This window comes from Macaca nemestrina, chromosome 2 (assembly GCF_043159975.1).
Source record: "Macaca nemestrina isolate mMacNem1 chromosome 2, mMacNem.hap1, whole genome shotgun sequence".
Classification (NCBI taxonomy): Eukaryota; Metazoa; Chordata; class Mammalia; order Primates; family Cercopithecidae; genus Macaca; species Macaca nemestrina.
The window spans coordinates 53,215,564-53,239,657 of record NC_092126.1 but is presented as its reverse complement, the minus strand read 5'-3'; the positions used below and the strand labels follow the sequence as shown (position 1 = coordinate 53,239,657).

The following is a 24,094-nucleotide window of genomic DNA, read 5'->3' as shown; positions in this document are numbered from 1 at the left end:
AAGAGGAGTGATATAAGGGAAGATGGGAAGGTGGAAAGGATTAGACTGGGGTCAATAAACTGTAAAGGGACAGAGAATAAACATTTTGGGCTAGGGAAGATACACAGTCTCTGACACAGCTATTCAACTCTTGTAGCCTAAAAATGCAGTTGTAGCAATGCATAAACAAATGGACATGGTTTATTATTAATAAATCTTTATTTACAAAACAAGCAGCAGAGGATAAGATCCATAAGACCTTTGTTTGCTAACTGCTAAACTAGATAATACAGAGCCTTTTGGCCACATTAAATGTTCTAGTCTTTATCTTGATAAAAAAGTCAAGTCATTTAATGAATGGGGAACACTCAAGCAGCAAGATAAAATTTGCATTAAAAAAGTTATTGTTTAGGCTGGGCGCAGCTGCCTGTAATCCCAGCACTTTGGGAGGCCTAGGCGGATGGATCATGACATCAGGAGATCAAGACCATCCTGGCTGACAGGGTGAAACTCCGTCTCTACTAAAAATACAAAAAATTAGCCAGGCGTGGTGGTGGGCGCCTGTAGTCCCAGCTACTTGGGAGGCTGAGACAGGAGAATGGTGTGAACCCGGGAGGCAGAGCTTGCAGTGAGTTGAGATTGCACCACTGCACTCCAGCCTGGGCAACACAGCTAGACTCCGTCTCCCAAAAAAAAAAAAAGTCATTGTTTAGAACAGATATTGGTCAATTTTTCTGTAAGAAGGCAGATGCTAAATATTTTACGCTTTGTGGACCAAGAGATAAAAATCAAGAACATTATATAGGTACTTATATAATATAAATTTCTATGAATTTTTCATTGATGCAACTCAAAACTTTAGTTATAAGCACAGAAGTTTGAATTTCATATAGTTTCCATGTGTCACAAAATATTACTTTTATTTTTTTTAACCAAAAAGTGTAAAAAACGTTGTTAGCTCATAGGCCATATTTGCCAACCCCGGTTTAGAGAATGTAGAAAAGGGTAATAAGTTAATTGTGGCCTGGACTAGGGTGGTGGCAGTTAAGATGAACAGAAGGTAGATTTTTGAAAAATTTAGGAGGTGGAATTGAGAAGACTTGGTAATCCATTAAATAGGGGGACTAGGGAAGACGATGATGTTATCATAGGTTTCTGGCATGGGCAACTGAGTAGACAAATGATGGTATCATTAAATAAATGAGAAATGTCAGAGGAGGAGCAAAAGAGTTTACAGACATTATAGGAAGGAGAAGTAAGCAAGCGTTTATTTTAGACTAGGTTATGTTTAAGATTCCTGAGCACAGCATTTTAGGAGAGAGACTGACAGATATACATTTAGGGATCATCATACAGATGTTATTTTAAAGCCATGGGAGTACATAAAGTTCACAGAGACAATCTGATATAAGAAGAGGGCCGGCCGGGCGCAGTGGCTCAAGCCTGTAATCCCAGCACTTTGGGAGGCCGAGACGGGTGGATCACGAGGTCAGGAGATCGAGACCATCCTGGCGAACAGGGTGAAACCCCGTCTCTACTAAAAAATACAAAAAACTAGCCGGACGAGATGGCGGGCGCCTGTAATCCCAGTTACTTGGCAGGCTGAGGCAGGAGAATGGCGTAAACCCGGGAGGCGGAGCTTGCAGTGAGCTGAGATCCGGCCACTGCACTCCAGCCCGGGCGACAGAGCGAAACTCCGTCTCAAAGAAAAAAAAAAAAAAAAAGAAGAGGGCCAACTCCTCAAGGAATTCAAAGATGTGAAGTTCCAGTAGAGGTAAAGAGATTAAGCTGAGGGAGCGAATTTAAAAAAAAATAAGTTAAAATTTTCTAAATTCTTCTATCTCCTGAATTTTCAAATAAACTTATTTTTATACAAACACTAAAGAAGTTTCTCTTATTATAAAAGATAAAAGCTTGATACTTGATTATAAATCATTTAAAATCTATCACAAAATGCAAACTATTCAGAACCTACCATTTAAAGTTATCTCAAATGCACCTGTTGACATACACTGGTTCTCAATCATGTTGCTCAAGAAGAAAACCATCATACATGCATAGACCTAAAAGAAAATATAATTAAGCACAACAGGCAAAGTCATTTTTGGCAAATGCTCTTTTCAATCTACTTTAAAAGTTCCCATAAAAACTATTACTGCTATTCCGTATGTTCGGATAACATACATAAAGCAAAAGTAAACCAATATTAATTTGCAGCTCTACACATGCTGAAGCATTTATAGATGATATTCATAATGTACACAGAATTTCTAAGAGATTTCATAATAGCCTTAATAAGCTAAACAAAAATACACAAGCATAAGAGTTCACTTTACCATTTTTATAATATATGAATTCATAAGAGACTTTTGATGCAAAATTAGTAACTCCATATAATATTCAATACAACCTGTATATGTTTCAAACAAATCATTTTAAGTCAAACTAATAAAGTACGCTAGAAAGCACAGGCATATCAAAGCACATTCATTCACCTTTCAAAGGCAAATCTATACTCTCCTAAAAGTGGCGAGGTGTTTCTTGTTGGCCAGCAAAGTTTTACTTTAACAAAATCACTGGACTAAAAGTAGGATGCAGTGAGAATGCCAATTCACAGCAAGCTGTTTCAGAAAAATAAATCAAATGTTCACAGCAGATGAGAAAGAGCTTTCCCTACTACCCCACAGGAGCTAGGTGGGGTTTGTTTTTACAGGAATTACTCTACCATTTGGGAATGTTAAGTATATTTTCATGGGAACAATACACAAGGAAATGTCATAAAACCTACCAGGTAGAGATATATTTCAATTAGAGATACCACTTGAAGATATTTATATTAAGAAGTCCTGCCTGTTACTAGAAAGAAATGGTTACCGAAGAAAAAAGCACAGCTACGCAGGAGTCCGCTAAAGGTATTCAGCCTAGAATTAAAGGACAAGACCAGATAGAAGACTCCAAAAAAGAAGACTTCATAAAAGGAAGCCTAGAAAAATCTAATCCATGAGAAAAATAAAAATTAAACCCATTTCAGACAGGATGGTAAGCCCTCCAGAAAAAATTATTTTAAGTAAAATAAATTAAAATAAGAGTAATCTAGAAAGAATGTATGCAGCAATAAGACCCTACAAAAGAAAAGAGAAACAGCACAAAATTCTTAAGTATATTTATATTGTTTCTTTCAGGCAATTATTCAAACAGATCCATAAACAGAAGAGGCAAAGGACAAAGAATTTAAAAAGAGACAGATGAGTTTTGATAAGAACAAGTTAATGGGAATCCCCTTTTTAATGTGAATCAACCCACTAATATGACATTAATTGGTTTAAAAGGTCTACATTATGTATATATGTTTTGTCAGATATGATGTGACCTAAGTAATACAATCAAAATCAGATAACAAATTATTTTGTGCCCAGGTTATACTAAACTAACACCTCCCTGTCCCCCAAAATTAAAAAGGATAAGACCTAATCATTCTTAATATATCAATATGGAAATGAAGGTCAAGGGAGGTTAAGTGACTTCCCCAGAGATAAAACGGGTATAAATTTAAATAATACATGTTAACAGTTGAATCAATAACAAGTATTCAAAATAAGAAAATTTATTAGAATATTTCATTGACAATGTAAAAACCTACAGTTACCAAAGCTATTAAGTTACATACCTTATTTTCTTGGCCCCACTGCCAGATGCTAGGAGCTTGCATGCCAAAGAAAGCAAAAGGATCCTTGCCAACAATTATTAAGCCTATTAATACTAGTTTGAAGACTGATAGGAAAGATGCTATGTGTCTATCAAAAGAAAAGAAAGAAAATAATCAGAAGCCACAATTTCAAACCTACTTTAAAATTTAGTAATTCAAGTGTATGTAAAGATTTTCTAGACACCAAATCTAAAAGTTACTTATGGAAAAAGCAGGCTGGGCACGGTGGCTGAAGCCTGTAATCCCAGCACTTTGGGAGGCCGAGGCGGGCGGATCACGAGGTCAGGAGATCGAGACCATCCTGGTTAACACAGTGAAACCCCATCTCTACTAAAAATATTTTAAAAATTGCCGAGCGTAGTGGCGGGCGCTTGTAGTCCCAGCTACTCAGGAGGCTGAGGCAGGAGAATGGCGTCAACCCAGGAGGCAGAGGTTGTAGTGAGCACAGATCGTGCCACTGCACTCCAGCCTGGGTTATAGAGCAAGACTCCGTCTCAAAAAAAAAAAAAAAAAAAAAAAAAAAAAAAAAAAGAAAGCAATTAAAGTTTATTGTGCAATTTTAAAACAAAAAAGTTTAATATATTTAAAATAAACTGAAAAATTAACCCACAAATTTATATAGAATTGGTCTTTAAAAATACTATTATTTTATGAAACACAGAATACCAGTTTCTGTAAAAATTTAGGATTGTTATTCTATTTCTACAATTAAAAATACATAGGAAAATACATCTTTAGAAGGGTTGCCATCTCTGAAATGACCCTATTTCTTCTTAAAGAAAAAGCCTTCTATATTGGGTCAAATAAACTTGTTATATATAAAACAGCATTCTCTCTATATTATTACAACCAACTAAGTAATTACAATAACTAAGGACAGCTAATTAAACCAATTCACAAACATTTATAAAATCAAATAAATTACTTTCCTTTTAAGTTATTAAAATTTCTTACCTATATATTGGTTGAGGGAGGTAATTCTCTCCTTCAATGCGGATGTCTGGGTACCGCTGGCTGATAACCCGCATGTACTCCTCAAACACCCGCCTATAACCTCAGGAGACACTGCAGAAAAAATAAGTGTTTCTATTAAGTCATTTAGCATATACCTAGATTTATTTTGTAGTTAGATAAAGCCTAAAAATTATCAAGATGACAAATTTTTCTCAAAATCAGTCACAAATTCATAATAATTGAACCAGGATGACAAATACATGGAGTTTTTTTATAATACATTTCACATATTTCAGTTACCACCCCCTCAAATCCTTCCATTAAGACATTAAACTATATATGCCAGTAATGCGGCCTGATTTTTTTTAAGTTAAAAAGAAAAAAAGAACATTAAACTTTATAGATTTGGGTTACTGTTGGACAACAGCAAATACCTATTCACATTCAGCATACTTTGAGCTCTCACACAGATTTGGCCATTTTGGGGGAGTATCAATTACTTGCATAAACAGTGAAATGAAAACAACTCTTCTTATTCATCTGAGCTAGAGACTTTCAAATTTGGGACACAAGACTTTAAAAAAAAAAAATTCAAGGCATGAGAGAATAAAACTCTGGTTCTTATTCCCATTCTGCCCCTAACCAGGCAAACTTGTTTGCCCAAGCACAACAAAAGGAACTTAGACCTAGATCCCTTCTAACTCTAAAATTGGATTCTACTTTGCAAAGGAAAATTAAGATTGGGAACATAATTTTCAGCAATATGGACAGAAAATCCTTATCATTACTCTAGAGAAGAAAGTCTCTAAAGTCTCTTAAGCAACTCATTTTCAGATATATGTTGCACCAGCAAAAGAAAAAAAAAAAAAAAAAGGAAATATGCCACCAGAGTGCATATGAGAGAAAAAAGAAGATGGTACCATTATATCAACAGAAGAGCTTACAAATTCAGGTAATATTGTTAAACACTAAAGTTCACTAAATTCTAAGTTAAGGAACAGATAAATATAAGGTACCACTTGGTACAGAGGAAGTAGGGTCAGTAATTAAGTTACAGTAAAACCTGAGGTGCCAGCTTTGTCAATCAAGGAAAAAAAAACGATAACCACTACTACCAACCCAAAGGAACAGCATGGAGTTTCTATCTGACAGGGTAAAATGGTAAAAAATATTAGTAGATCTCAATTTAAGAAAACCTGTTTTTTTTGGGGGGGCGTGGGGGAGCGGTATGTGAGAAATTCACCAGTCTTTATAGTGAATATTTCCTTTACATTTAGAATGAATGTCCCTTACAAGTCTAAATATTTTGCAAAGAGACGCAAATCTCTATACTTAAGTGAACTTATAAATCTCCAAATACTATCCTTAACATCCACCTAATGTTTTATTATTACCATTGTTGTACTTTTTATTCTGTCTCACTACATGCTGAGCTTTTCTGAGTTCAAATTACTAATTTAATATAATTTCAAATTTACAGGAAAGGTGCAAGAATAGTATAAAGATCTTACATAAACACTTCATCTAGATTCATCACATATTAATATTCTGCCACAATTGCTTTCTCTGCAAAAATTTTTATAAATCCTTTCTTTACACCAAAAAAGCAAAAGCAAACATAAAAAAAGTTTAATATTGCTTTTTACAAAAACAATCTAGATAACCTATAAGCCTAACTACCTTAAAATCAAGAAATGCCACCAGATATCAATGCCCAAGTTTGCACTGGTGTTTACAATGGAATTGATTATCTAAAATAACTGTATCTTTCTAACCTTTAATGCAGTAATTTGAGAACTAGAGACTTGGTTAGTCAAAACTTGTATTTTATAGATGAAGGGGGGAAAATGAAACCCAGAGAGATAAAGTGACTTTTCCAAAGTTATGCATCCAATGTATTATTTCACTCACTCAAATATTTACTGAATGCTTATTACATGGTAAGCACTGTAGTAGGCAGTGAGTATTTAGTGGTGAGTAACACAGATACGGTCCTGTCCTCACTTAGTGCCAGGGCTGGGACCAGAACATAGTCTTTGTGATTTGGGTTTCTAGGCCCTTTCCACGAGACCCCAAATTTAACAATTTGATGATTCAAGAGCTATCCTTCATATGTCCAGGAAGTAAGTTCCCTTTGTCCACAATGCCACCATCGGGTACCCATAAAATTGGCCTCCTGGGTTTTTCCATGATGAAGATACAGAGATTCTTCTGAGAGAACCAAGCTTATGAGCCCTAAGAAGTACCTTAAGGGAAACCCTAAGAGACTCAACTAGAGATGTGCATATGCGCAGGCTGAACTAACAGTCAGATTCCCCCTAGTTACCCACTTTTCTGGCTAACGTGTTTAGAAGCATAAATCTACTTGGTTCATCAGGCCCTAAATCTTCAGTTAAGTCTTAGACCTTTGTGTGAAACTCCAAATAGAATTTAGCTAATAATCTCAGATTCCAAAAAGGACTTTAAAACGGAACTTTTCTTTCTTCTGAAAAATAAAGCAGTTTATAAGACGGCCACAACATATTTTTAGACAAGTTTACTTATGCATATTCCTCCTTATATTTGCTTCCAGACTTGTGAAGAAAAACCAAGGAACTTTTTTTCCTATATAATTGCTTTCCCTAAAATAATTTTTCTGTTGTGAAGCAGCAATCACTACTACTAACAGATGTTTTCCAAAATGTAACATACCAAGGTGGACAAATGTTAAAGGTATATATGGTAAAGAGCTAGTAACCATCACCTCTACCACCTCACCCAGTTCTTTCAAATGATTCCACTCTTTCTAGGTCAATGAGTTAAAACTGCCTCTCCCAGTACACCTCCAAAGAAATATATGAACATAAAAATGTTGCATCAGCTGCCTATCCTTCTGCCCCTGGACTAAATGTCCTTAGTAATCAAACCTAACTCCTGAAAAGAATCTTTTTTTTTTTTTTGAGATGGAGTCTTGCTCTGTTGTCCAGGCTAGCGTGCAGTGGCACGATCTCGGCTCACTGCAAACTCTGCCTCCCGCGTTCAAGCAATTCAACTGCCTCAGTCTCCTGAATAGTTGGGATTACAGGCGCCTGCCACCATGCCCAGCTAAATTTTTTTTGTATTTTTAGTAGAGATGGGGTTTCACCATGTTGGCCAGGCTGGTCTTGAATTCCTGACCTCATGATCCAACCGCCTCGGCCTCCCAAAGTGCTGGGATTATAGGCGTGGGCCACCACATCCGGCCAAAATGAAATCTTAAGTCTATCACTTTGCAAATCCCTTTCTAGTAATACAGAGATATCTTACTATATGGAATCAACTGTTGCAATTGCTTGATTTAAAATATTTTGGAAACTACTTTTCTAAAAGAAGATCTTGCTTATATATTAGATGATCTATGCATAACAGAAAGGAAATTTTGAAAATACAGCAAAATCTCTTGTCCATGCTATTTTAAATTGATTTTGTGCTTTTTAAAGTCTATCATAGGCTGGGCATGGTAGCTCACATTTGTAATCCCAGCACTTTGGGAGGCTGAGGCAGGAGGATCACTTGATCCTAGGAGTTCAAGACCAGCCTAGGCAATACAGTGAGACTCCGTCTCTACCGAAAAAAAAAAAAAAAAAAAAAAGAAAAGAAATATTAGCCAGGTATGGTACCACATACCTGAAGTACCAGCTACTAGGGAGGCTGAGGTGGGAGGATCGTTTGAGTCTAAGAGGTGAAGGCTACAGTGAGCTGAGATCACACTACTGCACTCCAGACTGGATGACAGAGCAATATGTGTTCAGTGTCCTAATTCATAGTGCCAACCATCCCACTTTTACCTTCTCTATTACATTTGCTGCTAATTGGAGTCAAATGCCTACTTATATCAAACCTGGGCCAATCATAAACCCCAGTCTCTCGCATCCTCATTAAAAGACAACATGAACAAGATCGCAGATATTTACTGTTACAAAATAAATATTTGTTTGTGGTTTTCTATTTTCACAATATCTCCAATTCACCCTCCCATTTGATTCACAATAGTTATCCACGCATAGCATTGAATCCCATTTACACAACGAGGCCCCATTCCTTGCCATAGCTGATGTTCCAGAAATACAAACCTGTAACAACAAGATCCAAACAGAGTTTCTTCTCTAGAAATGAAGAATTGGGATTTTAAAAAGTGACTATCAGCCAGTGCAGTGCTGTAATCCTAGCACTTTGGGAGGCTGAGGCAAGTGGATCACCTGAGATCAGGAGTTTGAGACCAGCCTGGCCAACATGGTAAAATCCTGTCTCTACTAAAAATACAAAAATTAGTAGGGCATGGTGGCACGTGCCTGTAGTCCCAGTTACTTGGGAGGCTGAGGCATGAGAATCACTTCAACCCAGGAGGCGGAGGTTGCAGTGAGCCGATACTGTACCACTGCACTCCAGCCTGGGAGACAGTAAGACTGTCAAAAACAAACAAACAAACAAACAGCTGCAAACACTCTGAATGCAGATAAAAAGAGTGCTCAGTTATTTATTTTTTTTTAAGTTATAAAAACAACACTACACAAGTAAGTAGTAGCTTATCAGGTTAAGGAACTACATTACATGAGACCAGGTGATTTCTCTTACAGCTGCCACACTCTTAGAGCATTACACTGTCTACCACTGTAGAAATACACACAAAATGAGCCTAACACGTGGCTTCTAAGATGTGGAAAGTCCTGGCTTCTTTATTGGGTTCATTCAAATGTCACCTGAAATCAATCTACAATCAACAGGTAAAAGTACAAGATAAACAGGAAATAAGCAATCCTTCCACCTCAGTCTCCTCAATAACTGGTACTATTGGCATGTGCCACCATGCCCAGCTATTTTTTAATTTTTTGTCGAGATGAGATCTCACTATGTTGCCCAGGGTGATTTCAAACTCCTGGCCTCAAGTGATCCTCCCGCTTCGGCCTCCCAAAGTGCTAGGATTACAGGCATGAGTCACCATGCCTTTCCTGAATTTGTTAAAACAAACTTTTTTTTTTTTTACATTTCCATAATTACTAAATAAGAGAAAAGATTTAAGACTAGTTATAAGAAACACAGGTTGGAGAGAGATGAGAGGGAAAAAAGGAACACAGACTGAGAGAAACAAACGTACTCTGAATGTAATATTCCTCACATATCCAGCCTGCTTCTCTCAAAGCAGTCCTCCAACTCAGCTCCATTATTTGCTTTTTCTATTGCAACTGGGCTTATCACCACATACCCATAGCTGCCTTTCAACTATTATAATAATTGGTATGCTGCTTTCCACCTATCCTTCCTCCAATCAATTCAGCTGCCTGAGTGTAGATTCCATCATAGTATTCACCTGCGTAAAACCATTTCTCACTTTGGCTGGGTGCAGTAGCTCACGCCTGTAATCCCAGCACTTTGGGAGGCCAAGGCAGGTGTATTGCTTGAGCTCAGGAGTTTGAAACCAGCCTGAGTAACATGGTGAAACCCTGTCTCTACAAGAAATATAAAAATTAGCTGGGCATAGTGGTATGTACCTGTAGTCCCAGCTACTTGAAAGTAGACATTCAAATAGCACTTGATTAATATTGACACAGGCCCACTTTATTCAAATGACAATGAATTACAGAATCAATTTTAACAGATGTTTTATAGAAGTATTTATATGGTCTATATAATTTCAATTGTTTTCCCACTTCAAGCCCTCTGTGAAACAACTCATAAATTCTAAATTAATAATATCTATTTCTTATAAAAATGATTTTAAAATTCTTCCATCTTCTTACCTACTGGATTTTTGTTCTCTTACCTCTTTCCTAAACCTATCAAGGTTCATCTGAATTACCCTGGCTTCTTTAAATATTCTTCCTAGCTGAACTAACCATGAAAGAGAAACCCTGGATCCTAGTTCTAGCTCTGTCACTAAACAAAAATCTTAGATAAACCTACAAAGTCTACTTTTCGTATTTTCATGTGTAAGATCCTTTCTAGCTCTAAATTCTACACTACTCCCTTCTAAAATCCTCCATTAAAAACAAAACAAAACAAAACAAACCCCCCAAAAACCCCTCCATTTCTAGTCACATCTGACCTGCTTTTCCAAGCAATAAACTTCAGGTATACTTATTTTGACTAACATTTAAAATCTGACAAGCTAATCTGTAGCTTCTAAGAATTACCAGCAGGAAGGACATGCCTTACTTGAGCTTCCTCTCACTAGTCATCCCCCACCTGCCTCCATTCACAGCTCCTAAGAATCTCCAACAGAATACCCAGCTAACTCGAATAAAGTTTTATATATCTGTTTCCTTTGTACTTGTTAGCATTCTCAATTTATAACGTTTATTATAACAGCGTCTATAAGACCAATTTATCTTTTTCTGTGGTGCCACTACTCAAAACTGTTCAATAGCACCTTACCTTCTCTTGATCCCAAAGCCTTGGATTTTTTAAAAAATAAACATGAAGTGTACTGTCTCTTGATGAATACCTGCATGTGCTTTCTCCTGTGGCCAGGGTGGCTTGATCACCATTCCTCTTTTGCATCTTGTACAAAACCAGTAACATATCTATCTGTACCTGTAACTACTGCCAGTCTTCAAGAGCAGAAGAGCCATCTTGCAAAGATCCTCTCTCCAAAAAACCTGTGAATCAATCAAGTGGCCAACACACCATGTGTTGAGAATCTTAGGGAACCTAATGAGATGAATGCACCGTCACGTTAATTTAACCTGAACCTCTCAATCATCTCTGGGTCTTTTTCTCTTAAAAAAAAAAAAAAAAAAAAAAGTTCCCATCTTCTGCATAGTTTAGTGAAGAGAATGTCCCTAAAGTATTTAACCTTAGATGCATCAAATTTTACAATTACCTTCCTTTATTCACTTTTGTGCAACTGCAATTTATATGACATAACACTCCACAAAACAAATCAAAAAATGTATTAAGATGTTTGCACTATGTCCACTTTTTTTTCAGAAAACTACCTTCAGACTATTAAGTTATACTAGGCAATGCTTTCCACATATAACAAAGAAACATGCTTTAACAGTGATTTAAAATTTTAAACAAGTGTGTTTGTGCTATGGTTTGAATATGCCCTACAAAAAGCATAGGATGAAAACAATCCTAATGCAACACTGTTGGGAGGCAGGGTCTAATGGAAGGTGAGGCTGCAAGTTCAATCACCTGCTTTCGCTTGCCCTCTCTTTGACCTTCCACCATGAGCTGACTCAGCAAGAAGGCCTTCAACAAATGCCAATACCTTGACAGTGAACTTCCCAACCTCCAGAACTATGAGAAAGAAATTTTTCTTTATAAATTACCTTGTCTGTGATATTCTATTATAGCAACACCAAACTACGACAGTTTTTTATGTATAATTCTGCTCAAAAACCTTTAAATCTTTCGGACTCTTTCATCTTCAAGAAGGTACAGTAAAAATGTGAATAATGCCAAGAACTCTAACTTAGATCTTGAAAAATAGATAAGCTGGAGTTTGTGTGTGGGGAGGGATTCTGTCTAGAGTCACAAACAATCTTAATGAGAAATATAAAGTATCTTTTAAAAACTCTGCTTCAGAAACATGGCTTTTTGGTTTTAGACAATGTGTCTAAAGGATAAGCACAAGAGATGAACATAACCAAAAATAAACTGGGCTAATTAAAATAATAAAAGCTAAAACAAAATGAACTTTGGAGATTAGTGCAGAATATAACAAAAGTGGCTTTTTAACTATGGGCAAAATAAGAAGATGGACAAAATAGGCTTACCAGCAGTTTTAACTCTTATTTCTGTTCTAATTCAGCCAACAGGGGAAAAAACATTAAGATTTATCAGATACTATGTCCTTGAACAAACTAGCTAGCTAGCTAAATTCTTACTAAACCCTCAAGACAATCCTTTGAAGTTCTATCATGCCCACTTTATAAATGAGCAAACAGACTCAGAGAGGTTAACTTGTTTTAGTCATATAACTAGTAGGTGGCAGATCCAGAATAAGAATCGAAATTATGGTCTCGATTCTTATTCTTATGGTCTCAGCGGCTGGGCCCCCGGGGGCGGCCAGGTCAGGCTCCGGACAACTGTGCTGCCTGCGGAGGATGGTGAGCAGTGCGGCCGGGCGGCAGGCAACGCCAGCTTCAGCAAGAGGATCCAGAGGAGCATATCCCAGAAGGTGAAGATCGAGCTGGATATGAGCGCAGGCATCTTTACATATGTGATTATCATAAAAACTTAATTCAGAATATTCGAAACAGAAGAAAAAGGGAGTGATGACGATGGAGGTGATTCACCTGTTCAAGATATTGATACCCCAGAGGTTGATTTATACCAATTACAAGTAAATACACTTAGGAGATACAAAAGACACTTAAAGCCAGCAACCAACCAGGACTTAATAAAGCACAACTTGTTGAGATAGTTGGTTGCCACTTTAGGTCTATTCCAGTGAGTGAAAAAGACATCTTAACATATTTCATCTAATCAGTGAAGAATGACAAGAACAAATCAGATCTCAAGGTTGACAGTGGTGTTCATTAGAAGATGTGGAATTGAGACTAAAAACTTGGATGTTAACACTGTTTACTGCTTTTTCACATGTAGAAATGTTCTTTGTGTATTTTTTCTACAAAGGAATTTTCTCTGATTTAATTTTGTTTCTGACTCTAATAATTAGTTGGAAACTGATGTAAAATGCGCTTTCCTAAATTAAAAACTATTTTAAATAAAGGTTACTACTATTAAAAAAAGAAAACAAAAACAAATACACACACACACACACACACACACGACTCATGATGCAACAGTACTGTGGCAAGACCGTTAAATACAGTCAGGAAATCAGCTCTCTCACTGACAAACAAGACAATAGTCAAGTCCATTAACCTGCTTTTGTCACAGTATCCACACCTGTACAATAAGTAGAATGACACCTGCAACACACAGGTAATTCTCAGAGTACTCAAGAGATAAGGCATGTAAAAGTGATACATGTATGTAGGTAGGTTATCACCATTATTAGAAAAATGTTAACAGCATTTGGATACTTTAAATGTTAGTAAAACATTTTTTAGTCTCCTTTCCTGAAGGAGTTCACAATCTAATTTCAGAGAGACAAATACACAGCAAACCCTGGGGAACAATTATAAGGTAATGCAGAAGCAAGCCCAGAAAGCAATGCACAAATTACAAACACAAATTAAAGAGCAAGGAGAGAAAGAACAATAATTTCACTGGTGTATCTTTCTATCACACTTCTCTTAGGTCATCAATTGTGTATATTCTATCCTTTTCTTCTCTCTACCAGCAAAATTGAAAATAATGAAACATGAACCCCACCTAATTGAAATATTAAGACTGTTTTTAGTTACTAAGATGCAAATTTGAAGAAAAACCAAACACAGTGACATCCTGAATTTGTAGTGCTGAGATAACCAAATCAATCAACCTTAAATAGTTCTGCTTAATGACATAACTACTTATCAAATGAACACCTTGTCAATGAAAAGGGTACCTTTATACCTAACGAAAAGACTGTCTTGCTTGAGGTACAAATGCTAGGTTTCATAATACCAAACTATAACAAAATTAGTTAAGCGACCTTCAAAAGTAAGCACTGTAATATGACAATAGAGACCGATCATAAGTAAAACAGTTGGGTTTCACTTTCATTCATATAACTACTAGGAACCTTTGATATCATTCACTCTGTTCCTCATTTTTTTCTACCAGCCAAAATTACCTTTTAAAACATTAAACTACTGAAATTCTCTAATGTAATGTAATTTCAGTACATAGCCTCTATCAAATTCTTACTCAAATTCTGAAATCACAAAAATTCACAAAAATAAATCATACCAAACACTGACACTAACAACCTAATGACAAAATCTAGGTGAAAATTATATTAATTACAAGGTAGACAGAAAGGTCAAGATTAAGAAAAATTACCTAAACTCTGCTTCAGGAAAATTCCTATCTGAAAGCTCACAGATCTAAGGCTCATCCCAAAGGAAGAACCAAATAGCTGGTCAGCTTCAGTGAAGTAAGGTACTCTCCATGCTCCCATTCCCAACTTTCTATATCCTGACAGAGGATGTGTTAAAAAGAAAGAAAACACCAAGGCTGGGCAAGGTGACTCCTGCCTGTACTCTTGGCACTTTGGAAGGCTGAGGCAGGACTGCTTGAGCCCAGGAGTTCAAGACCAGTTTTGCCAACATGGAGAAACCTCCTCTCTTACAAAAAATTACAAAAATTGGCCAGGCATGTAGTGCCTGCCTGTAGTTCCAGCTACTTGGGAGGCTGAGGTGGGAGAATGACTTGAGCCTGGGCAGTTGAGGCCACAGTGAGCAATGACTGCACCACTGCACTCCAGCCTGGGTGACAGAGTGAGACCCAGTCTCAAAAAAAGAAAAAGAAAACATCAACAGAATAAGTAGCAAGGGTGTGTCAGGGTATCAGGGCAGCAGGAAAAGGACTAGCAGTAGCACAGAGAATTCTGGAAATTTATAGTCCCATCCGTAGAGGCATGGAGGCCAGGCCGAAAAGTTACTGATGGCGCAGTGTATTCAAAACTTAAGTTTTACCCTCAACAACTTAAAGTAACATACCTCAAAATAGTAAGAGCCATCTATGACAAACCCATAACCAACATCATACTGAATGGGCAAAAGTTGAAAGCATTCCTCCTAAGAACTGGAACAAAACAAGGATGTCTACTGTCTCACCACTCCTATTCAACATAATACTGAAAGTCCTAGGCAGAACAATCAGGCGAGAGAAAGAAATAAAAGTCATCTAAATGGGAAAAGAGGAAATCAAATTATCTGTCTTTGTTGATTATTTCTTTTTTTTTTTTGAGACAATCTTACTCTGTTACCCAGGCTGGAATGCAGTGGCATGATCCTGGCTCACCGCAGCCTCTGTCTCTTGGGTTCAAGCGATTCTCTTGCCTCAACCTCCCGAGTAGCTGGGATTACAGGCATGCATCACCATGCCCAGCTAATTTTTGTATTTTTATTTTTAGTACAGACAAGGTTTCACCATGTTGCCCAGGCTGGTCTCAAACTCCTGAGTTCAAGTGATCCTCCCACTTTGGTCTCCCAAAGTGTGGAGATTACAGGCGTAAGCCACAGCGACCAGTCTACTGTTGATGTATAATTCTATACCTAGAAAACCCTACAGATTCTGTCAAAAGGCTCACAAATCAGATAAATTACTTCAGTCAAGTTTCAGCATATGAAAATCAGTAGCACCAGTTGTGATGGCATGGACTTTGTAGTCCTTATACTCCACGGGTGAGGCCAAAGGATCAACTGAGCCCAGGTGTTAAGGCTGCAGTAAGCTGTGATTGCACCACTTAACTAATTTCGTTATAGTTTCACATTATGAAACCTAGCAACTCCAGCCTGGGCAACAGAACATGACCCTGTCTCAAAAAAAAAAAAAAAAAAAAAAAAAAAAAAAATTAGTAGCATTTCTATACAACAATAACGTTCAAGCGGAAAAAACAAATAAAAAATGCAATCCCATTTATAACCACAAAAGACATAAAATACCTAGGAATACATCTAATCAAGGAGATGGAAGACTCTACAAGGAGAACTACAAAACACTGCTGAAAGAAATCATAGATGACACAAATGGAAAAACATTCCATGCTCATGGATTCTAAGTGTCAACATCATTAAAATGTCCAGACTGCCCAAAGGAATCTTAAAGACTCAGCACAATTCTTATCAACTTACCAACCTCATTTTTCATGGAATTAGAAAAAACTATTATAAAATTCATATAGAACTAAGAAAGAGCCCAAACTGCCAAAGCAATCCTATACTACAATGCTACAGTAACCAAAACATGGTACTGGTATAAAAATAGACACATAGAACAATGGAACAGAACAGAGAACCCAGAAATAAAGCCACACACCTACAACCAACAATGGGGAAAGGACCTCCTAATCAATAAATGATGCTGGGGAAACTGGCTAATCATATGCAAAGAATGAAACTGGACCCCTACCTCTCACCATATACCAAAATCAACTCAAGATGGATTAAAGACTTAAATGTAAGACCTCAAACTATAAAAATCTTAGAAGAAAACCTAGGAAATACTCTTCTGGACATTGGCCTAGGCAAAGAATTTATGACTAAATCCTCAAAAGCAACTGTAACAAAAACAAAAATCGACAAGTGGGACCTAATTAAACTGAAGAGCTTCTGCACAGCAAAAGAAACTATCAACAGAGTAAACAGACAACGTACAGAATGGGAGAAAATATTTGCAAACTATGGATCCGACGAAGGACTAATATGCAGAATCTACAAGGAAGTTAAATCAACAGGAAAAAAACAAATAACAAGCAAAGGACAGGAACACACACTTCTCAAAAGAAGACATATGAGCAGCCAACAAACATGAAAAAAATTCTCATCACTAATCATCAGAGAACTGCTAATTAAAAACACAATGAGATACCATCTCACAACAATCAGAATGACTCCTATTTGAAAGTCAAAAAATAACAAATGTAGGTGAGGATGAAGAAAAAAAGGTAACACCTAATACACCATGTCCTTTCCCTATCGTTTTATTTTTGTTGACTTTGTTGAAGATCAGTTAGTTGTAAGCGTGTGGCTTTATTTTTGGGTTCTCTATTTCTCCCCTTGGTGGGACTGCAAATTACTTCAGCCCACGCGAAAAGCAGAAACTTCTCAAAGAACTAAATCAGAATTACCATTTGACTCAGCAATCCCATTACTGAGCATATACCCAAAGGAAAATAAATTATTCTACTAAAAAGACATCTGTATTAGTATGTTTACTGCAGCACTAATCACAATAGCAAAGACATAGAATAAACTTAGTTGCCCATCAATGGTGGATTGGATAAAGAATATGTGGTACATATATACCACGGAATACTAAGCAAAGATTAAAAAGAAAAAGAAAAAGAAAAAGAAATCATGTCCTTTGCAGCAATACAAACATAGCTGTAGGCCATTATTCTAAGTGAATTAATGCAGAAACAGAACCAAATATCATATTCTCACTTATAAATCAGAGCTAAACATTGAGTACACACAAACATAAAGATAGAAACAAAACAGACATTGAAGCCTCCAAAAAAGGGGAGGGAAGGAAGAGGGTAAGGGTTGAAAAATTATTTACTGGACACTATGTTCACTATTTGGGTTTAATAGAAGCTCAAACCTTGGCATCACACAATATACCCATGTAACAAACCTGCACATGTAGCCCCTGTATCTAAATTTTTTTAAAAAATTAATTCAGGGTATATTAAAGTACAGAAATACAGAACAGTATTTCATGTTTAAAAATGAAACAATATGCCAAAAAGAATTACAGGCAACATTTTTCTGATCTTAGGGTAAGGAAAGCCTTTCAAGGAGAAAAAGTATCCTAAAAGAAAATTGTTGGCCGGGGGCGGTGGCTCAAGCCTGTAATCCCAGCACTTTGGGAGGCCGAGATGGGCGGATCACGAGGTCAGGAGATCGAGACCATCCTGGCTAACACCGTGAAACCCCGTCTCTAATAAAAAATACAAAAAACTAGCCGGGCGATGTGTCGGGCGCCTGTAGTCCCGGCTACTCGGGAGGCTGAGGCAGGAGAATGGCGTAAACCTGGGAGGCGGAGCTTGCAGTGAGCTGAGATCCGGCCACTGCACTCCAGCCCGGGCGACAGAGCGAGACTCCGTCTCAAAAAAAAAAAAAAAAAAAGGAAATTGTTGGTATCTCTGACTGCATATCAATTAAAAAATATCTGTAGCACAAAAAGTACCATAAATTGAATTCAAAGGCAGATAGGAAAAAGATATTCAAAATACATTGCACAAGATGAATAGTGTTAGTATATAATTTTTCTTTTTTCTTTTTTGAGACAGTCTCTCTGTGTCTCCCAGGCTGGAGTACAGTGGCATGATCGTGGCTCACTGCAGCCTCCACATTTTGGGTTCAAGTGATTCTGGTGCCTCAGCCTTCAGAGTATCTGGGATTACAGGTATGCACCACCATGCTCAGCTGATTTTTTTTTTTTTTTTTTGTAAAGATAGAGTCTCATTCCATCACCCAGGCTGGAGTGCAGTGGTGTGATCTTGACGCACTGGGCGTCTCCTGGGTTCAAGCGATTCTCATATCTCAGCCTCCCAAGTAGTTAGGATTACAGGTGTGTGCCACCACACCCAGTTAATTTTGTGCTTTTAGTAGAGAAGGGGTTTCACCACGTTGGTCAGGTTGGTCTCAAACTCCTGACCTCAAGTGATCCACCCGCCTTGGCCTCCCAAAGTGCTGGGATTATAGGCGTCAGCCACCGCCCCAGCCTAATTTTTGTATTTTTAGTAGAGATAGGGTTTGTCATATTAGACAGGCTGGTCTCAAATACCTGATCTCAAGGGATCCACCCTCCTCAGCCTCCCAAAGTGCTAGGATTACAAGCATGAGCCACTGCACCTGGCATATAAATGTTTTAACTAAAACGAAAAGAATAAACGCCTCAATTTTTAAAGAGGCAATAGTTATGACCAGCCAAATCACAGAAAAAGCCATGTATCAGAACACATTTAATAATAAATTTAGACTCACTAATAATAAAAGAAACACAAAGTAACTATAGGCCTCTATTTTTCACTTACCACAAATGTTTTTATTAGTAGTATCAGTACTATTATAACACCAAATGCTGGTTTGATGGTTTCATGGTGTATAATTATCTCCGAACACATCAAGTTGTATATGCTAAATATACAGCTCTGTCTGGGCAGAGTCGCTCATGCCTGTAATTCCAGCACTTTGGGAGGATGAGGTTGGCAGATCACCTGAGTTCATGACCACCCTGGCCAGCATGGTGAAACCCCGTCTTTACTAAAAATACAAAAATTAGGCGGGCATGGTGGCATACGCTTGTAGTCCCAGCTACTCAGGAAATTGAGGCGCGAGAATCACTTGAACCTGGGAAGGAGAGGTTGCAGTGAGCCAGGATTATGCCACTGCACTCCAGCCTGGGTAACAGAGTGAGACTCTGTCTTAAAAAAATAAATAAATAGGCTGGGCACAGTGGTTCATGCTTCTAATCCCAGCCCTTTGGGAGGCCAAGGCAGGCAGATCATGAGGTCAGGAGATTCAGACCAGCCTGACCAACACAGTGAAACCCCATCTCTACTAAAAATACAAAAATTAGCCAGGCGTGGTGGCACGTGCCTGTAGTCCCAGCTACTTGGGAGGCTGAGGCAGGAGAATCACTTGAACCCGGGAGGCAGAGGTTGCAGTGAGCCGAGATCATGCCACTGCACTCCAGCCTGGGTGACAGAGCTAGACTCTGTCTCAAAAACAAGAATAAAAAACATAAACAAAAAATAAATATCTACAGGTTTTATACACCAATCATACCAAACACCAAATGCTGTCAGTTGTAGGAACAGTATAAACTGGTACAACTTCTTCAGAAAACACTTTAATAATATCTACAAATAGCTTAAACAATGTCCATACAACTTGTCTCAATGGAGAAGAGTTTCTTTTTTTTTTTTTTTTTTTGAGACAGAGTCTTGCTCTGTTACCCAGACTGGAGTGCAGTGGTGTGATCTTGGCTCACTGCAACCTCTGCCTTCCAGATTCAAACGATTCTCCTGCCTCAGCCTCCCAAGTGGCTGGGACTACAGTCGTGTGCCACCACACCCGGGTAACTGTATTTTTAGTAGAGATGTGGTTTCACCATGTTGGCTAGGCTGGCCTTGAACTCTTGACTTGAGGTGATCCACCCACCTCCCAAAGTGCTGGGATTATAGGCATGGGCCACCACCCCTAGACGGAGAAGTTTTTTAAATGCACTGCTTTTATAGAATAAAATGCTACGAAGTTATTGGATGACAGGATTTTCTTTTTTTTTTTTTTTTGAGACGGAGTCTCGCTCTGTCGCCCAGGCTGGAGTGCAGTGGCCGGATCTCGGCTCACTGAAAGCTCCGCCTCCCGGGTTTACGCCATTCTCCTGCCTCAGCCTCCTCAGTAGCTGGGACTACAGGCGCCCGCCACCGCGCCCGCCACCACGCCCGGCGAGTTTTTTGTATTTTTTTTTTAGTAGAGACGGGGTTTCACCGTGTTAGCCACGATGGTCTCGATCTCCTGACCTCGTGATCCACCCATCTCCGCCTCCTAAAGTGCTGGGATTACAGGCTTGAGCCACCGCGCCCGGCCGGATGACAGGATTTTCATCTTCTTTTATACGTATCTGTATCTTCCAAATTTTTACATTCTAAATTTTTATAACAGCTACCAAGCTGAAGGAGAGGCAAACCAGGTAAAACCTACCAAAAAGAAACTGTATTGGCAACTATCAATTTATATGCATTAGGGATTTAGTAAGTGGGGGAGGGAATGTGTAGGATAGGTTATTACAAGGCCAACAACAGTGGACTACGACAGGGTGTGCTCATTTTTTAATATTAACTGATGACAGCTACTATTCTGGGCCTTAGAGATACAATCTAAAGCAAAACAGACAAAAATCTATGCCTTTTTGGCACCAGCAACATTCTAATGAAGGTACAGTTAGTTAATACCTAAAGCTGTTTCTGTTGTCTTGCTTGAGAAAGGAGAAAAAAGAAAAAAAAAAAACCTGAGGGACTATGGAGAAAATGTCACAAAACAAAAAAGCAGTAGTTCAGGTCTGTAATCCCAGCTGTTTGGGAGGTAGTGGAGGGAGGATCATGAGGCCTGGAGTTTGAAACCAGCCTCAGCAACACAGTGAGACTCCAGTGTCTACAAAAAGTTCAAAAAATTAGCCAGGTGTAGTGGTATATACCTGTAGTCCTAGTTACTGGGGAGGATGAGGCAAGAGGATTGCTTGAGCCCAGGACTTACAGCAAGACCTCTGTCACTTTAAAAAAAAAAAAAAAGCAGAAACAGTAATCAAAGATTCAAAATAAGCACCTACATCCAAAAACATTCTGCAACAGGCAGAAGAAAAGGATGATAAAAGAGATGCGGAAGAACTACAAGGAAACTCAAAACCAAAAAGCAGATTTAAAACATATTTTGGGGCCCTTGCAATTAGGGCCATTAGAATGGCCACTATTAAGAGAACAGAAAGTTACAAGCATTGGTGATTCAGAGAGATTGAAACCCTTATACATTGTTGGTGGGAATATAAAATGGTACAGCCATTATGAAAAACAATATGGAGCCAGGCGCGGTGGCTCATGCCTGTAATCCCAGCACTTTGGGAGGCCGAGGTGGGCGGATCACGAGGTCAGGAGATCGAGACCATCCTGGCGAACACGGTGAAACCCCGTCTCTACTAAAAATATGAAAAAAAAAAAAAATTAGCCAAGCGTGGTGGCGGACACCTGTAGTCCCAGCTACTCGGGAGGGTGAGGCAGGAGAATGGCGTGAACCCAGGAGGCAGAGCTTGCAGTGAGCCGAGATTGCGCCACTGCACTCCAGAATGGGCGACAGAGCGAGACTCCATCTCAAAAAAAAAAGAAAAACAATACGGAGGTTCCTGGAAAATGGAATTACCATATAACCCAGCAATCCCACTTCTGTGTATATATTCAAAATAATTCAAAGCAGGATCTTGAAGATACATTTGCACACCATGTTGATCACAGTATTATTCACAATAATCAAGAGGTGGAAGCAACCCAGATGCCCATCAATGAATGGATAAACAAAGTGTGGTATATAGATTTGAATGGACTATTGTGCTGCCTTAAAAAAGGAAATCCTGTCGTTTGCTGTAACATGGATGAAACTCGAGGACATTATATTAAGCAAAATAAGCCAGTGCCAAAAGGACAAATACTGTATGATTCCACTCATAAAGTGGTCCAAATAATAAAAAGTGAGAGTAGAAAAGTGGTTGCCAAGGGCTGGGAGGAAGGAGAGAGGGAGAATTAATGTTTAGTGGATACAGAGTTTAGGTGTTGCAAGATGAAAAAATTCTAAAACTCTGTTGCACAATAATACAAATATGCTTAACACTAATGAACTGTGCACGCAGAAGAGATTAAAATAATAAATTTAATGTTATGCGTTTTTTACCAAAGTTTTCTTAAAAAACCTATCGAGGCCTTAAAGAGAAAAAGTAATGTGGTAGAAAAAATTAAAATTACAGATCTGAATAGTATCATTATAGATGAATCTTAATAGACAGATCAAAGCTTTTTTCCTATAGAAAATACCTTATCTCTGCAGCCCACAAAACATTCACAAAAACTGACCATGTTTGTTAGGTCACAAAGAAAACCCAATAAGCAGAAACAGTAAACGTCATTCTCTGATTATAGTGGAACAAAATAGAAAAATTTTAAAAACTCAACCTGTCAGACCTCTGGGTCCAAGCTAAGCCATCATATCCCCTGTGACCTGCATGTATACATCCAGATGGCCTGAAGCAACTGAAGATCTACAGAAGAAGTGAAAATAGCCTTAACTGATGACATTCCACCATTGTGATTTGTTTCCGCCCCACCCTGATCAATGTACTTTGTAATCTCCCCCACTCTTAAGAAGGTTCTTTGTAATTCTCCCCACCCTTGAGAATGTACTTTGTGAGATCTACCCACTGCCGGCAAAACATTGCTCCTAACTCCACCGCCTATCCCCAAACCTGTAAGAATTAATGATAATCCCACCACCCTTTGCTGACTCTCTTTTCGGACTCAGCCTGCCTGCACCCAGGTGAAATAAACAGCCTTGTTGCTCACACAAAGCCTGTTTGGTGGTCTCTTCACATGGATGCGTGTGACACAACCCACCTTATGATCTTCCAGTAGGAGTATTAACTAATTCAACTATGTCAATATTTAAAATGTTATACCTTTTGTATTAACATTTTGCTTTTATACATTTATTTTATGGAAACAATTGGACAAGTACACCATATTCATCTTGGCAAAGAAATTTTGTAAAAAAAATTGGGCCAACATAAATGTTAACCAATAAATATTATGCCTGTTGATGCAAATCTGTATTTACTGACATGAAAACATAAGTGAGGGTGAGAGGCAAATTTTTTAAAAAGCATACAACTATGAATTATGTAAAATTATTTCATATAGTACGTGCCTATATAGAATCATTTTGAAGAAGACTATATAGACACATACTACTGTATTATACAGGATTTTTAACTGTCTTCCTTTTACTTATTTTTATAACTAAAATGTATTATTTTCATAACCAGCTATTTTCACGTTTTTTAAAGCTGAGAGGAAAGTTTCAAAGGCTTATTTAACAAATATCTCATCATAGCATTAAACACTATTAATAATGAGGCCGGGTGCGGTGGTTCACGCCTGTAATCCCGGCACTTTGGGAGGCCAAAGCAGGCGGATCACGAGGTCAGGACATTGAGACCATTCTGGCTAACACGGTGAAACCCCATCTCTACTAAAAATACAAAAAATTAGCCGGGCGTGGTGGCGGGCGCCTGTAGACCCAGCTACTCGGGAGGGTGAGGCAGGAG

The 24,094-nt window shown here is 38.1% G+C and overlaps 1 protein-coding gene and 1 pseudogene across 1 annotated transcript in view; one reads left to right on the top strand and one right to left on the bottom strand.

Annotated features, from left to right (window-relative positions):
- The window catches only part of SELENOT (selenoprotein T), a 33,567-nt gene that overhangs the window by 4,305 nt on the left and 5,168 nt on the right, over window positions 1-24,094 (bottom strand). The window contains exons 2-4 of the mRNA XM_011710901.3: window positions 4,640-4,750; window positions 3,647-3,773; window positions 1,955-2,042 (exon numbers count right to left, since the gene is read on the bottom strand). Coding sequence (XP_011709203.2) covers window positions 1,955-2,042; window positions 3,647-3,773; window positions 4,640-4,750 — 326 coding nt within the window. The remainder of the gene's footprint in view (window positions 1-1,954; window positions 2,043-3,646; window positions 3,774-4,639; window positions 4,751-24,094) is intronic.
- Window positions 12,619-13,147, top strand: LOC105463685 (histone deacetylase complex subunit SAP30 pseudogene; annotated as a pseudogene).